This window comes from Amphiura filiformis, chromosome 8 (genome assembly GCF_039555335.1).
Source record: "Amphiura filiformis chromosome 8, Afil_fr2py, whole genome shotgun sequence".
Taxonomy (NCBI): domain Eukaryota; kingdom Metazoa; phylum Echinodermata; class Ophiuroidea; order Amphilepidida; family Amphiuridae; genus Amphiura; species Amphiura filiformis.
This window is the reverse complement of record NC_092635.1, coordinates 28,312,604-28,329,636: the sequence shown is the minus strand read 5'-3', so window position 1 is coordinate 28,329,636 and position 17,033 is coordinate 28,312,604. Positions and strand designations below refer to the sequence as shown.

Here is a 17,033-nt window from a genome sequence, read left to right as displayed (position 1 = left end):
TTTATCTAGCCTATTGTATTCCGAGATGGTGAAAGCAGGAAGGAGGTGAGACTGCAAATCTTTGAGGATGATACACCAGAAGATGATGAAAGCTTTGAGCTAATCCTTAATAATCCACAAGGAGGATTAGTGATTGGGCAGCCTGATAGAGGTCAGTATTCACTGTCGTAGTGCATGTTAGAATATGACCGTTGCTAGGTCAATTGGATCACGCTTTCTTTGTTACGAACCACTGATCAAAATGATCACAACACAAACCCTATGGCATATCAAAATTCGGAACAGGTGTATGAGCCCAGGCTTGTAGCAGTAACCAATGGTTACTAACGTGTACTTCGACAGCGAATAAGATGTCAACTTCCTTTTGTAATCTATTATTAATAACTTCATATCATGACTTTTGATTGATTATTGTGCAATGCTGAACATTCACACTATACTAATAACGAATTGTACTTCTCTTTTTCCTACCAGCTATTGTGACCATCCTAGCCAACGATGATGCCTATGGGATCATTTCCTTTGCTCAACCTATCACAGAGTTCATCTCTGAGCCTCCAGGTACAGACAGTGTAGCCAGATTTAATGTGATACGTGAACGAGGCACATTTGGTGATATGCAGGTTCCATATGTGGTACTCAATCTGGATGGCACAGATGGTGTTCTAGATGTGACGCCTACTGATGGCTTTATAACATTTGCTGCTGGAATTTCAAATACAGTAAGTTGAAAAATGTGTGTTGCAGCAGTGAAATCACAGTGCTCAACTTTGGTGTACAAGGCCCCAGTTTCAACTGCTAATGTGTCTTCTTGCTGGGTATTGACTAGTAAAAAAAATGTCATAATGAAGTTATACCAGAACAGTCATTTTCTCACCTTGCTTGTGAACTTATTACATACACGAAAGCTCTTGACCTCAACATTCCAAAAGTTGTCCCTTCTTAAATTCTTCATATCACTTCTATACTCATGTCAAAATAATCTTTATTCATGAATTACCTACAGGTCCTCCAGATATCAGCTGAGAGGGATTCAGAACCTGAATTAGAGGAGTTATTCCAGGTTTTCTTACTGAGCCCAGTGGGAGGAGCTAGACTCGGTGATGTCACTAATGCTACAATTGTGATTAAGAGGAATGATGCTCCTTTCGGTAACATGCAGATATTTCCTATTGGATCTGAGTAAGTATAATTGAAGACTAAATTAAAAAGATTAGTTTGCGTCTGACGTCAGGGCAAAGGCGCGACGTAATTGATTGCTGACCTGCGCAGTACAGCATTTTTGGTCTGGTTGACAGGACGTCATACTCAAATTAGTTTTTTAATTCGGTCTTCAATATTATAATATATTTGCTTGAATAACACATGGCAGGCCAATAGCTAATTCATGTGTACTGCTCATGCCATGTTTCTTTATTTAGAAATGATCTGATTCTGAACCCTCAGATAAATTGGTATATTTATTACTGTGTATATATTTCAAGAAACAATAGATTACTCATTGTATACTAAGCCACATGGACTTGATGTGTGACAGTGTGTAGCCTAAGTATAACATCCAGCAGAGATGAAAACATTGCTCAAAACAAGCCAATTTCTTCGACCATTCAAGACCATGGATTTGAAATATGCGGGCCCTCGTCAATTTTCAGGGGCCCAAACTTAAATTATAAAATCGTAATGTTACACTTGTCAACATTATGTGACACTCTGTAAGACTTTAAAGTTGTAAATCAACAACAGGTAATGCCATGGATTGGTGGGGATGTCAGCAATCAGCATTGAATCCATCTTGCTGACTTGAATGACATTTTATGGGCCCACAGGGTAGTGTATTAGTGGGCACTGCAATGATTTGTACAGGCTGTTGGCCAGAGGGCCCAACTTATTTGAATACTGGATGAAAGTACGTAGTCATTTATTTGCTGGCATATAAGCTTTGTTTTAATCTTGGGCATTAGATAAATAATCAGAAATAAAAGGATAATTGTCTACATGCCTAATATAACACTTACCAATATGCCTAATATAACACGTAACACTTACCCATCACTTTGTGTTTGGATATGACAAGTTACGTATTGATTGTGTTTTCCCCCATAGACAAAACACCATTGATGTTGAAGAGGATGCAGGCACTGTATATTTCACTGTAGAGAGAGGAGGTGGTAACATTGGTATAGTAACAGTAGACTGGACAACAGTACCCGACACAGCCATTTCACCAGGTTAGCATTTTTTATCTATTTAACATAAGTGAAACATAACATATGATAGTGTACTATTGCTATATCTCGCTGTACTTGGATCCTTTCCATACCATAAAAGGTCACACTACACCACATTATCACACATCACCATACACTACCAGATTCCTATTGCAGCTACCTGCACAGGTACACCGTCGCCAAGGTACTTGGCTGGTAGTGTGCAGTACCAGTGTAGTACCACTTATGGTGGGTGCCACTGCTGGTGGGTCCTGTGCAGTAGTAGCATTATGATTTGGTTCAGTGATGTATGTGCGTATTTCCCGTGCTGCAGTGTCAAATCGCGCGAGTAAATTTAAACGCCCTTAGTGTACACGTACATGGGCGTTTTGTTAGCATGCTTGCAGTGCAACCGCGAAGAAGCATTGACGTCACTACCAAACTTGAGGTGAACCAAATTATAGCACTGTATAGGTACTCTGTGTATACCAGTCGGGTTCCTTGGCAACGGTGTACCTGTAATGCTAATGTCCTTATACTTTTCCCTTCCAGTTGGTGACACTATGGCCCTTGCAGTCACACAGAACATCACTGGTGATAGTATTAATAGCTGGCATACCTTCACATCCACTGGTCATCTATATCTATTGATGGTCAGTGAATCAAGACTTGGACCGTTGACCTCTGCAATAGGTAGCGATGGATCAGATGGAGCAATACATGAATCAGATGTAAGGACATCTATGATTTATCGCTGGCATGGTGTCTTTGTACCTGTACAGGTAAGCATAGAATTTTAGAAAGTAAAACAAATCTGTATCTTCAAAGTGTATACTTTGTCTGGTCTCAAGTTGAGAGTACATGTAACACCATGTTGGATGTCACTGTGGCAGTTTTGAATCCTATGCATTAACGGTATACACACACATAGAATTGGGTTTGTCTGTATATACACATGTAGAGGTGGGGTTTGTACGTACGCTGGTGATGAAACCGCATAAATCCACTGCCACTGTGACATCCAAAATATCATTACTCTCAACTTGAGACAAGACACACTGTAAGTTTTTGATTCTTACAATTCTATGGTACGAGAGATTCACATAACCAGACCAAGGGGTGACTGTTTTGGAGTTGACATATACCAAAATCATCTGTCACTCAATTCAACAATTTTTGCACATGATTGCAGATTCAATGTTTTCCACACAAACAATATTGAGTAAACTTATCTATTTGGAACCGTTAAAAAAGGTTATTTTGTGTATCAATGTATTGTTAATAATTGTATTAATGTATTGTTATACTTTTGTCAAATTTCATTTGTAGACCATAGAAACAGATGGTGGTAGGAAGTGTGCATCCCATGTCATTCAGGGAATAACATACCTTGCTATAGCTAACCAAGGGAGTATTGGCAGACATAGAACGACAACAAGGATATATAGAGTACAGGGAGATGGTACATTGGATACGGTAAGCAGCAGTGGGTGGGTTGGGGTGTGTAGATTTGTGTAAAAAAGATAGCATAACGTCACCCAGCTGCGATAATTGCTTAACTCATTTTTTTGTAATGTTAAGAACAAATACAAAATATGGTTCAAGCATGCATCAGTTACGTAATCACCCTTATCATTTCAATTATTTCTTGTAATTTGTACCATTATCATTTGTTCTTGTGCTAAGATGTCGTGAATAAATATGTTTGAACCATATTTTATACTTGTTCTTAATATTACAAAAAACGTATCTTGGCAAAGTGACGATAAGACTTTTAGAGGTATGACGAACACTATAGGATATTGCTGCAAAATGTGGGTGAAGTATTTTGAATTTGCCAGGTTTTTACTCAAATTGAATACTGTTCTCCTTTTGTGTATGACATACTTCAAAAAGACATTGTTCATCAAATGTGTTATGCCAACAAGCTAAGTGCTGTGAACACAATCATTCATAACGCTCGAAGATTTTACAGATATATGCAGGAGGTACACTTTTACTCCATTGTGATAAACCAATATGGTGGATTTACCATAGCATTCTGAGTTAGGTCTTTGTGGGTGGGTTTATTCTGTGTGGTTTTTTAAGATCTTAATAATGATGTAATGATATGCTGAGTGTTTTCTGTGTTTTAATTAATTAGATGCAAGACATCATCACAGACGGTGCCTCAGATGTTGAATTCTTCACCATTGGGTCAGACGTCTATCTTCTGATCACCACTGAGCTATCCAACAGTGGGCAAACCAATGTCAACTCACAGCTACTACTATGGAATGGTGTAGAGTTCATTGCTAGCCAGTACCTCAATTCCAATGGTGCACGGGCAGCTAAGGCATTTACTATTGGGTTGGATCACTATGTAGCTATCGTCAACTATTATGATACCACTATTGCCAGCTATGAATTGAGGTTAGTGTTGTGTTTTTTCCATTTCTCATTTATTTTGGTAAGCTCTTTTAATACATATGCATATGGATACCTAGTCTACTGCTGAAACAGTGGATTGTGTCTTGTTTGTTGTTTTGTTTGATACACTCTTGTGTCTTGGTTTATTTGTACTGTTTCAGCATTTTTAACACATTATTTTTTTTTATCTGTAATTCATGTATAGTGTTCATATCCATATTTGTGTCATGTATTTCTACAGTGCTTTAAGACTCCTTGGGTTTAAGGTACAAGCACCTGTTGTTGTTGTTGTTGTTGTTGTTGTTGTTGTTGTTGTTGTTGTTGCTTTACAAGTACCTGTTGTTGTTGTTGTTGTTGTTGTTGCTTTACAAGCACCTGTTGTTGTTGTTGTTGCTTTACAAGTACTTGTTGTTGCTTTACAAGCAGCTGTTGTTGTTGTTGCTTTACAAGCACCTGTTGTTGTTGTTGTTGTTGTTGTTGTTGTTGTTGTTGTCTATAAGTACTGATCTCGCAAGAGGCTCAGATCAGACAATACAATTACAAAATCAAATGTGCAAAGAATACAATAATACAAAATGAGGATATGTGAAAATATAGTACTTTTATAGCATTGAAATAACCAATACCTAGCAGAAAACAACTCATTTACCCAATTTCTACATGTTATTACACATCAAATTACTGTAAAAATATATAATGTGGTATTATTTTATATGGTTGATTTTGCAGGTCAACGATCTTTAGATGGGAGAGAGGAAGTCTAGTGCCATTCCAGCAACTTGATACCCAGGGTGCAACAGATGTGGATGCATTTAGCATCAGTGCATCTAATTATCTTGTGATTGCAAATAGTCAGCAGAATGGTAAGATGGCAATATTGTTTACAAGAGACTGAATGGTCTAGTTGCAGAAAGTACTGCAGATGTAGTTGACTGTAGTTAACAGATGTAGTTAAATGACTATATAGTCGTGTCTCGTCTCAAGTTGAAAGTAACGCCATGTTAGATTTCGCAGTGGCAGGTTTGAATCATGCGCGCTAACCTAATTCCATACACTGGTGATGCAACCGCGTAAACGCACTGATTTGTATCAGCCACTACAAACAAAGTCCAACATGGCGTTACTCTCAACTTGAGATGAGACAGTCTATAGTTTATTAGACTGTAAACTGCTTCACCTCCTTCCCCAATTATTTGTGCTAACTTATATTTTGAATTACAGCATAGGCCTAACCTCTCCAACCATCCTCTTTGCCCTGCCTCAAAAACAAACAAAAATTATGCCTCTGTCATTTATCTTGATGCCCTAATGATTATCTTGTTATACTTAAAAGCATGACTTTTCCAACCCTCCTCTTGGCCCTGCCTCAAAACAAACAAAAATTAGGGCGCTGTCTGTTACTGTGATGCACTAATGATTATCTTGTGATACTTAAAAGCACAGAATGATCTTATTTTTAATTCTCCTGCAAGTGATTGTGGTCTTTATGACTTCTTTGGAAATATTCATCGGTGTAACTGCAGATTGCTTGTATATTTATTCAAACACTAAATAGTAAATGTTATTTGTAAAATACTAGTTATGGTGATTATTACTTCAGATTTATCGTTCTTTTTATCAGATGGAAGTACCAACATCAACTCCAATGTCTACCTGTTTAATCCTACACAACAGCAGTTCATATTACATCAGAACATCCCCACCCAAGGGGCCCAGTCTGTCAGCACATATGTCACTCCAGACCTCACCACATACCTTGCCATAGCCAACGCTCAAGGCAGCTCGGTAGTGTATTACTGGAATAGCTTCACTGTGCAGTTTGAGGAGAGGGTCACATTTGGTTCAAGCTATGATATAGAACCAGTCATGTATAATACTTTGGGTCAGTCAATGACTTTATTGGCTTCTGCAAATTTTGGTGATGGTGTGTCATCGATACCATCCTATATCTACCAGGTGGCCTTTGTTGATGACCAAACTGATTTTATATCCAGGTATGTATTTTAATAGTAAATAAGTTATGATGTGAAGCCAATCAAGAAGTTAGTGATGAATTCAGTTGCTAAGTAAAGTAGAACATAAAATTCTTCCAGAGATTCTGTAGTGTACTTACCTAAAATGATGGGTTGAAATGACATATCTACACTACCAGATTCCTATTGGGGCCGCCTGCACAGGTACACCATCGCCAAGGTACCGGGCTGGTACACACAGATCACCTACATAGTACCAATTCTGCTACTGCACAGGACCCACCAGCAGTAGTACTGCACTGGTACTACACTGGTACTCTGCTGGTACTACACTGGTACTCCACTGGTACTGCACAGTACCAGCCAAGTACCTTGGTGATGGTGTACATGTGCAGGTGAGCCCAATAGGAACCTGGTAGTGTAGTTAAATATAATTATGTACTCCTTGGTTTTAGACGAAGTGATTTTTGAAGTGAATGTATGAATAGTAGTGTTATGGTAAGGCATGCTTAGTTGTATGAACTGTTTTGGGCAATATTACTTTGAATTTAAAATTTGGATTGAATTGGGAAATACAGAATTATAGTGATTCTTTATGATTAATTAGTGCAATTTGGTCTCTTGATATGATGTTTTTAATCATGCCTATTCTTATCAAAATAATAATCAGTGTTGTAAATTTCTGAAAAATGATTCTGTTAATAAAAACATATTTTTGAAATTCTTTCAAAATGCATCCTTTTAGGTCTGGTCAGTTGACCTTTAACCCTGAGGATACATCATTGACAGTTGCAGTGGAGTTGCTGGATGATGATAATCCAGAGGATGATGAATCTTTCTTGGTTATCCTTAGCAACCCTACAGAGGGTGCTGAGCTTGGAACCCAGAGTCAGGTTACTGTCAACATACTATCTAATGATGATGCACATGGGATCATTTCCATATCAGAGGTAAGTTGAATGTCCTAAGAAATTCTCATGTGGGTGTGGTGGGTCATATTCAGTGTTAATATGCAAACATGCAAACTTCATTAGGCCTATAGCTTTGTTTCTGTTTTTGGGGTGGTTTTTTTTGGGTGAGGGAGGTATGGAAGGGGTGAAAAAAGCTGTTTTCTTACTTTAATTTTTTGTTACCAACTAATCCCTACTAATAGTTTCAAAAAGTATTTTAATTCCTAAAAACATGGTTGTGTTTACAGGCTGGGGTGCCCATCTCTCTTTCAAAGCATCTTGGGCCAGACTTATCTGTGTATAATGTTACTGTGGGGAGTCCGACACTCTTGTTTACTTTCCCACCATAAGCTGGTACCCATTCACACCTGGGTGAAATGAAGCAAACATGTGTAAGTGCCTTGCCCAAGGACACAACAAGTTGGCAGTCACTGTGTGACTTGAACTCACAACCTTTTGATCACGAGTACGAGTCTCATCACTTAACTACCAGGTTACCATGCTCCAAAAGAAGGGCCCAACACTTTGATTCTTAGTATTGTATTCTAAGTATTTTCTTTATTTGTGTATATGCTCTAATGTGACTATTTTAAAACTTCTTCTTGTTGTCTACCTTTACCAGGATTCTCGTGATATTCAAGTAGAGGAGTTGAGCACAAACAACCCCATTATTCTAACAGTAGAAAGACAACGTGGTACTGCTGGCTATGTGTCTGTGGAATGGGTTGCTACTGGTGACCATGGTGATACAGATATCCACCCACTCACTGGACAGGTGAGAGAGAACATTGTTTGTTTGTTTGTTTGTTTGTTTGTTTGTGTAACTAGTCGGGCCGGGTCGGACGCACGCTTGGGCCCTGAAGAGATGAGGCACAGGTAAATTGCTCAAGCCACGCTTAAAAGCTTATATAAGCATGCTGGCCTGTATTTAGAGACAATAAAGAAACAGAATTAGAAAAAAAAGAGCAAGGAAAAGGACTGCTTCCATTTTTTAAAGGGCTTATCCTGAAATTTAGGGAAAGTTTCTTTTTTTTCTCACCAGCTCCAATGTCTACCTGTTTAATCCCACACAACAGCAGACTATTTAGAAACAATAGCAGTCATGTCTATGTATATAGGAGGATTACTGTTTAGTAAATAATATATCTGATGTGCTTGGAGGTATACATATTTTGAATGAACAAAATGGTGTTTTTAAATAAATTTAGATATTTACACCAAAATAACTGTTTGAGAAAATAAAGTTTTTTAATTTTTACCATTTCATCAGGATTAGGTAAGATTTGACAAATATTTACAGTGCAGTATGGGCAAATTTCCAGGTGTTTTGAATGTAAAATAAGCATTGTCGTATCAACCCACGTTGGCATACAACATCCCATGAGAATGAGCCTAAATACACCATGACTCTTTGTTATGTTAGTAACATTGAAGCCTTTCGCATCTTATGTAGGTTGACTTTGCTCATGGAGTATCCACTGCTGCGATTGTCATCACTGTGTCTGCTGACACTGAACCCGAGCTAGACGAAATCACTTTCATCCAGCTAACTCGTATTGTCAACTCCGGTAGCCCCGATCCCAACCGAGGTGCAACCATCAGTCCTGAGTTTAACACAGCCCGTATGACAATCCTTGCCAATGATTCACCACATGGGGTGTTCTCTTGGACACTGGAGTCACTATTTAATGCAGTGTATGAGCCTGAAGGGTCCCAGCCACCCAGTACTGTCACATTGAGTGTGCAAAGAGAGCAAGGGAGTATTGGGCAAGTCCAAGTCTACTACAAGTAAGTCAAGTCTCATTTATATTGGTAAATCAACTTAGGCCTAAAAAAACTGTTTGATTGGCGTAACATACAAAAAATTAGGGTCGGTCGGTCAGCAATTTGGTTTTTTTTTAGGTTTTTTTTTACACACATTTTATGTTGTAAATTGCTTTTTTTTCTTTCTTTTTTTTAAATTTTAGTTGTTTTTTTTAAAGTCATTTTTGCACAAAAAATAAGAAAAAAAAAAAGTCTAGGTCGGGCCTATTTTTAGGGTTGGTCAGCTTACGCCAATCAAACAATTTTTTTAGGCCTTATATGTTTTCATGAAGATTGGTAAATAGTAGTTTTATTGTAAAGGTTTGTTAGTTTTAGACCCTGCAGGATTAGAATATGAGTAGTATTGGTATAATTAAGATTTTAGAGTGGTTTTCCTAATTTAAGGCGAAATGAACTTGTCCGCTTAGGTATTACATAAGCTTGAAAATAGTTCTCTGTGAATTCAAACAAAAATGGTCTAATCATGTTTGAATACACTTGTAGTCAAAGAATTTGCGTATTTTATACAATAAAACTAAATGATCTGTGTTTTTTTCCTCAGGACTGTTGAAGCTGTGGGTTTCCCTGACAACAAGCAAGCTGAGTTAGATAGAGACTTTGTTTATAGGGATACCTTCATCATCATGGCAGATGGAGCAACATCCGCCTCTGTCACTATCACGGTTCTTCCTGTAAGTATTCTCACTTTGAAGTATTTGTGGATTTCAATAGTTTTAAGCTGTTTAAATGTCTTAAATGCATTGAGAAAGTGTTAAAATTGTCTATCAGAAAAATAGAAAATAATACACAAATATTGGTTTTTTTCGGTGATTGGTAAGGGAACAAACCAAAAGATTGATGACGTCCTACAAACGAAACTAGTTTTGTTTAGGGGGAGGGGGTAAAAATACTTGATTACGTTTGTACGAAAACATCGGTCTGAAGAATGTGTCATTATTATTATATGGTCAATTCCAAGCAACCTCGCCCAAATTGTCAAAATTTAAAAATCAAGTCAAGTATGTGATTTTGGTCTCATATTGTAGCTAAAAAGCTATATTTTCTGAAACATACTTTTTTAGGAGGAAATGGTGTCCATTGTTAGAAAAACATCCTAATTTGCATAAATTTGCATATTCTTGACTGGTAAAAGCAGCAAAACTAAAAACACAGCAACTGCTCTGTACGATAAAATTTTGGAAACAAATTATGCATGTGAATATAAAGTTTATAAGCAGCTCAAAATATAAACACCAGAAATTTTCAAATTTTATAACGTGTAACCGTCAGCATTGTTTGAGTACCAATTTTACGATTAAAAGCATCATTCCATAGCAAAAAGTATCATTTATTACCACTGCAATTTTAAAATAAGGTTGATTTTCATTGAAACTAGAATGCAAAGCAAATTTATTCATCCCTATCCAATGATCCAAAATAATTTTCAAAAAGTCTAATTTGCGGTAATGCGACCAATTAAAGTTGCATCATTCCATAGCGCTTGCGGAATGATGCATAATTCATAATGTGCCCGTTTGAAAAAAAATATTCACAATTTTGGGTTAGAACTTTCTGAAATGCATTGCACAGAATTATCTTTACAGTAATTGATGTTTCAGCATTGCCTGAACCATTGTAAGTGACATAACTCCACAAAACCCCTGCATCATTCCATAGCGCCATAAGGATTCATGGATTGCAAGGATTTTTTTCTTTAAATTTACGATAAAATAAAAACAGTGATGATTATTTCTTGATAGATGGTGATAGTTGTTATGTTACATCCTATGGCTAACACCCAGTGCTAAATTTCACTGTCAAGAATTTTAGACTAGCAAAATGTTGACATAATTTTAGTTTCAAAATGTGACCATGCAACACAAGTTATCTGATTTAAAAAAATCAGTGATAAATATTTTTGGATAAATATTGATATTTGTCAGCTAACATAAGTAGCCAAGTATATAAAACACAATTTACTCAAATTTATTGATCTATTTATTTTTATTTTCAAACATGGACTGCTTTTCATTTTCTATGGGATTTTACACACAACATCATTCCGCAACGCTCCTTGCATCATTCTGCAACGTGACCTAGTGTCGGAAAATTTGGCATAAAGAGACGATGCCCAAATTTTTTTTTAATCGATACTGACAATTGTCAGTTTACATCCTAAGCTTTAGATTAAGTGGCAAATTTAATATCTCAGATTACTAAACTCACAGAGTTTGTCAAAAATGTTTTAGTGCAAAAAATACTGGTCCCGTGCGCATCATTCCGCAACACGAACTTTGCATATGCAAATTAGGAAATTAGGGTGGTTTGGAAAAGTTTCTCCTACCTTAATCATTCACTAACCAAAAATACTTTAACATTATGCTATTCACCTTGTGCTGTTAATACATATTTGGCTGCTGCATCAAAAAGAAATTCGTACAAAGGCAGTTTGCATCATTCCGCAATGCTTGGAATTGCCCATATGTCAAAATTTTCAAAATTTCTTTATTACGTTTCTGGCAGGGAGGGAGGGGGTCGGCTGAGAAACGAAACTAGTTTATAGGACGTCATCAATCTTTTGGTTTGTTCCCTAACATACATATTTAAAAAACTAAATAGGTTTGCTAACAGTTTTATTCTGCAATCATTTGACATGTGTAAATTGTGCAAACCAAAGAAAATGAAACAAACAAACCTATAAATAGAACTTGATATTATACACAAAAAATTAAAGTTTCAGCATTGCGTTTAGGATTAGAATGCAGTTAAAATGGGCTGTTCAAATTGAAATCCATATACCCCTATAGAAGACATAGCTTTAATCTCCCTATGGGGATACTTATATGAGTAACTGCATTTGAAATTCATGCTACATTTGAAATTCACACTCCCTGTGTGAGAGATTATGGTAATGTCTTCCATAGGGGATGTGGATTTCAACTGGAATAGCCCAATTAAAACTGAGGGTAAGTGTTTCTAGAATTGTATACCGTAATTGATTTTGATTTCATTGCACATGTGTGTAAAACTTGCGATAACACCAATATGCACTGGTTTGCCTGTGTGATAAATATTACTATTTTGTTATCATTTTCAAGGACTCTGATTCTGAAGGTCCAGAAACATTCTTTGTAAATATGACCAGAGTAGAGCTATCAACAGGTTCACCTATTGGGGGCGCTGCGCCAAGTGTAAAACATGGACAAGATGTGGCAGAGATTATTATTGGGCAGAATGATTTTGCAAATGGAATACTGCAGCTTAATGCTACAAAGGTATGTAAATATAAGACTGAGATTTGGGGGTAACTACCCTACCAAGATACCAATTTGGTTTGACATTAAATTCTAGACTTACTTCATGGGCAAGATAAATCAATTGAGGCTCTTTGTGAGATGGGCCCAGGTTAAGAAAACAATATTTTGTGGCATAAAGATACGGTTTTGAGTACAACTAGCTGAAATTGTTAAAGAAGCTTAATTGTCATTTGCTATCCATAATTTAGATGTGGATTTCAAAATGAGGTTATTCTACAATATAGCTAACATGAAGATCACTACTTTGTCACCTGGTACTAACTCAGTAACAGATCTGTGGGTGTTTTAGGGGGGCACCACCCCATTATTTTTTGGCAAAATCATGCAAAATCATCGCACTTTTCACAATTTTGGGTCCTATAATCTGTTGCAAGGTTACTTTTATGTATTAACCACCACATATATGCACGCGACGTCAAGTGTGTGCACAGGACCTTGTGGAAAATAATATGCGCTGGACAGTTAGCAGTAAGCTTAATTTATAAAAGGAAATCTGCAATTATAACAGCAATTTGCCTTAATTGCTATTACTGCTAATATTATACAACTTTAACTGATACTTATAAAAAATACCTTTCTAATTCTTTACAATCATTTTTATTACTTCCAATGTTTCATTGAGAATTATCTGTATTGCATATCAGAAGGTGTGTACAAAATTTATATGCCATTTATCATTGATAATATATCTACTAGAATGTGTTAATAGTAGTACCCATTTTTTGTCTTAAATCCAAATTTTTGCTCTGTCGTCATTTTCATTATCATATGATAAATTCAGAATTGAATTTTTAAATCCATTGAAATGTATGTGTTATGCAACCAAATGTTTAGTGATTTTAGGGGGAGTTATTTTTTGTGAACCCTTTATATATATTATTAGACTTAGATTGATATATAGTTTATAATGTTTTTTAACCTTATATGTTCCTCATTTTCCCCTGAAATTTTTATTTTTTTAAATAATAACTTGGGTAAGGTATTCAGCATATTTTCTCTCAATTATTGTACATGTATTTTGTGAAATTAACAAGTTGATGATAAATTTCAATGTAGTCTAATGCATTTCTATAATACTTGACACAATTGGTTAAAAGAGCATTGAAAACATTAAATATGATGCAATGAATTATCATGCATGCTTATTTAATTGATTGTGTTAATTGTAAATTTGTTAAAGCCATAATGTATGGTTTGCATCAAATTTTAATTTTGTTATTCTTTATTCAAAATGCTGAAAAAAAGTAGTTAACTGTCAGAAAGGTTTCTGTTCATTTTGAACCGAAATAATTACAAGGAAAATTGAAAAAAAATCCCACTGGCTATTTTTGCCATTTAAAGTGGACTAGTAAAATGTCTGAATATGACATGTCGAAATTGTGCTGTTGACCTGACAAACACAATGAATTTAGCTGATTCCATTTAGGTGTTGGGACATGTGTATGCATTACAAATATGCCCAAAAATCGGGTTTAAAAAAAAATATTAATGTTATAGGATCGTACATTATGGCTGTAATGAGTGGGAATGGTTATATAGCTATTTAGTGCCTTACTGGTAGGCCCCGGCAAATAACACAATTTTTTGAAGCAAAAAACGAGATCCAAAATTTTGAAAAGCGAGAAAAGCGAGATTTTCCCCGAAAAATGGCACAAGAAGCTTTAAAAACGCCCGAAAATACGAAAAAAAAAATATCGCCTGCCCGGCCCTCTATTGATCAGATTAGGTCAGTTTAGATTGTCATGTAATTTGTAAACAACAACTCACTGAACTGCCGGCCCAGCGTGAGTCGAAGAAAAAATTGACAAAAATTTGACCATGAATTATGTTTTATAGTCAAAATATTACACTAATTCGATAAATATAATGATACTTGGCCTAAACTTGAACTCATTTGAAATGAAATGTCAGTTTTTATTGAGTAAAGTATGGCTTTTACACTCATCCATGTGCTTGCAATGCTGTTGAATTCTGCACTTTGGCGAAGTTGGAACTGCATTTTATTGAATTCGGCGAACTTTTATGGCATATAGCAACATTTTTGTAGTAAGTGCACTGCTTGGAAACTTTCTTAAAAAGCGAGATAGTTGGTTAATAGCGAGAATCGTGGCGTGAAAAGCGAGATTGCGTTTTTTGCCGGGCCTTACTTACTGGGAATAAAAATAAATTTATAAGTTTGTGATCCAGAATTGTCATTAATATTAATAAGAAGCTTCTCTGTCAAACCTACTTTGTGACAAACAGGTAAACAATCATAAACAAAAATGCAAATCACAGTGTCAGTTTGAGAATGATTTCAGATATAATCATGTACAGTGTGTAACAATTCGGTTCTGTGTTCTCCAAGTAAATGTATCCTTAGCTTAATTTTCTTAACCTAATCCCTTAAGCTTATTTTAAACTCTTATTCTTCTCCAAGGCAGCTTGTATTTAAAGTTAGGGGTTTTCACATGGTGGACTTAGTTCCAGATGGTTTGTAGAACAGATACAACTCAAGGGAAATCAGTGCAAATTGTTGGGAATGCAAAATCAAGTCCCTTTTTTGTGATGTATCTGAATATTTTGGATTTTCAATTTAATAAATTGAGCAAAAATGTACTGTTAAGGATTTCACCTGAGTGTTACACTTACTGTAACAAAACTCTTAACTTGGGAAAGTTTTGCAATTAATTTTTATGAACAATGTCAGCTTTTATTGGGATACTCTGATCATATGTGTTTTGCTTTGTTCTTAGTCTCAAAACAAACTGTCCAGTTCACATTGAAATGGAACTACACTAATATCTGAAACCGTACCCACCATGTTGATAATCTCAATGTTTTATACTCCAAGTTAATATTTCTTCTTCTAAGGTTGTGCAAAATATAACTATGGCTCTGAGGCCACATGACTTGGTGAAACAGATAACAAATTTCATCTAAAATATTCAACTGAAGGACCAATCACAAAACAAGAAATAACAACACTTTTAGGCATAAAAAAATTGTTTGATTGGCGTGACCCGACCAACCCAAAAAATAGGCCCGACCCTAGACTTTTTTTTTCTTATTTTTTTGCAAAACAATTATTTAAAAAATGTTTAATTTAAATTTTAAAAAAAGGAAGAAAAAAAAGTTCCAAAGCCTTTGTCATTCGCGATTTACAGTCAAAATGTGTGTAAAATTTCTTTTTTTTAACCCGATGAAATGGGATATTCCAGTTGAATTCCATATATCCCCTCTGAAATCTGTAGTGCTATGGAGGACATGACCTTAATCTTCTAGACAGGGAGTGTGAATTTCAAATGCAGTTACTTGAATGGGTGACTCCATTTGAAATTTACACCCCCTGTATGGGAATTTAAGGTCATATCTTCCATATGGACCTAAAGATTTCAACTTAAAATACCCTATGAGGCTGAAACATTGTTATATTTTTGCACAATGTAATCTATATGCCGATAAAGCCTGTCCAAAATGTGTCCATGCTCTGTATTAACCCGGCTGACAACTTCACTCCTTATTAATACTGCAGCAATATTTGGTCTTGTGAATTTCTTTTTATAATCATGCGCAGAAGGATTATAGGTATATTTTATTAGTAACATGTTATAGCAACCTTAAAATGACATACAAACATTTATTTTCATGTGCAGATAAAATGCATTTTTTTCTGAATAACTTATTACTGTACATAGCAATAACCTTCTGTACATACATCCATATTGTTCATCAGAATACCGATGGTGATATTGAGGTCTATGAGGGATCTGGTACTACCGGAGTGTTAGAGCTACCAGTCAGTAGATCAGCCGGAGCATTTGGAGTCATTGGTGTTAGTTGGTTAGCAACCACTGTGTCAGCGAGCACAACAGATTTCAACCCACAATCTGGAAATATTACCTTCCGAGAGGGACAGGTTAGTGTTAGGATTATCTAGTTATTGTTTGTTTGTTTTGATGTTCATGTATCGTAGTATTGTACCCTTACCCGTGTGAGGAACATTACCATTGCATAGCTTCTTTAGACATGTGACATTGCCAATATAAATGTGCCCTAAGGTATGACTTCAAATCTCAACCGTTGGAAGACTGTTGACACCCTGGCAGAACTGGCGGTTTAAGGGAAAAGAAAGGTAAAGGAGGTGAATCTGCTTTCACAGGTTGGAGTGCCCATCATTCTTTCTAAGCTATTGGGCCAGACACCTATCACTACACCTCTTCCACAGGGAGTCTGTTACCTTCCCAGCATTGAATAAAGCCAATACCCACACCTGAGTGTGGAGAGGCAATAAGGGTGAAGAGTCTTGCCTAAGTGCTCAACAAGCTACATGATAGCCAATGCACTGTTAATGCTACATCGATACCAATAGTCCTAGAATAGAACCTTGTTACC

General features: G+C 36.2%; 1 protein-coding gene across 1 annotated transcript in view; it reads left to right on the top strand.

Moving 5' to 3' along the window:
• Window positions 1-17,033, top strand: part of LOC140158904 (adhesion G-protein coupled receptor V1-like) — a 122,152-nt gene that overhangs the window by 55,437 nt on the left and 49,682 nt on the right. Inside the window, exons 42-56 of the mRNA XM_072182173.1 lie at window positions 10-151; window positions 475-722; window positions 1,007-1,182; window positions 2,104-2,228; window positions 2,760-2,989; window positions 3,537-3,683; window positions 4,351-4,619; window positions 5,346-5,479; window positions 6,238-6,610; window positions 7,335-7,539; window positions 8,162-8,314; window positions 8,993-9,327; window positions 9,905-10,034; window positions 12,441-12,617; window positions 16,375-16,557. Of these exons, the coding sequence (XP_072038274.1) occupies window positions 10-151; window positions 475-722; window positions 1,007-1,182; window positions 2,104-2,228; window positions 2,760-2,989; window positions 3,537-3,683; window positions 4,351-4,619; window positions 5,346-5,479; window positions 6,238-6,610; window positions 7,335-7,539; window positions 8,162-8,314; window positions 8,993-9,327; window positions 9,905-10,034; window positions 12,441-12,617; window positions 16,375-16,557 (3,027 nt within the window). The remainder of the gene's footprint in view (window positions 1-9; window positions 152-474; window positions 723-1,006; window positions 1,183-2,103; window positions 2,229-2,759; window positions 2,990-3,536; window positions 3,684-4,350; window positions 4,620-5,345; window positions 5,480-6,237; window positions 6,611-7,334; window positions 7,540-8,161; window positions 8,315-8,992; window positions 9,328-9,904; window positions 10,035-12,440; window positions 12,618-16,374; window positions 16,558-17,033) is intronic.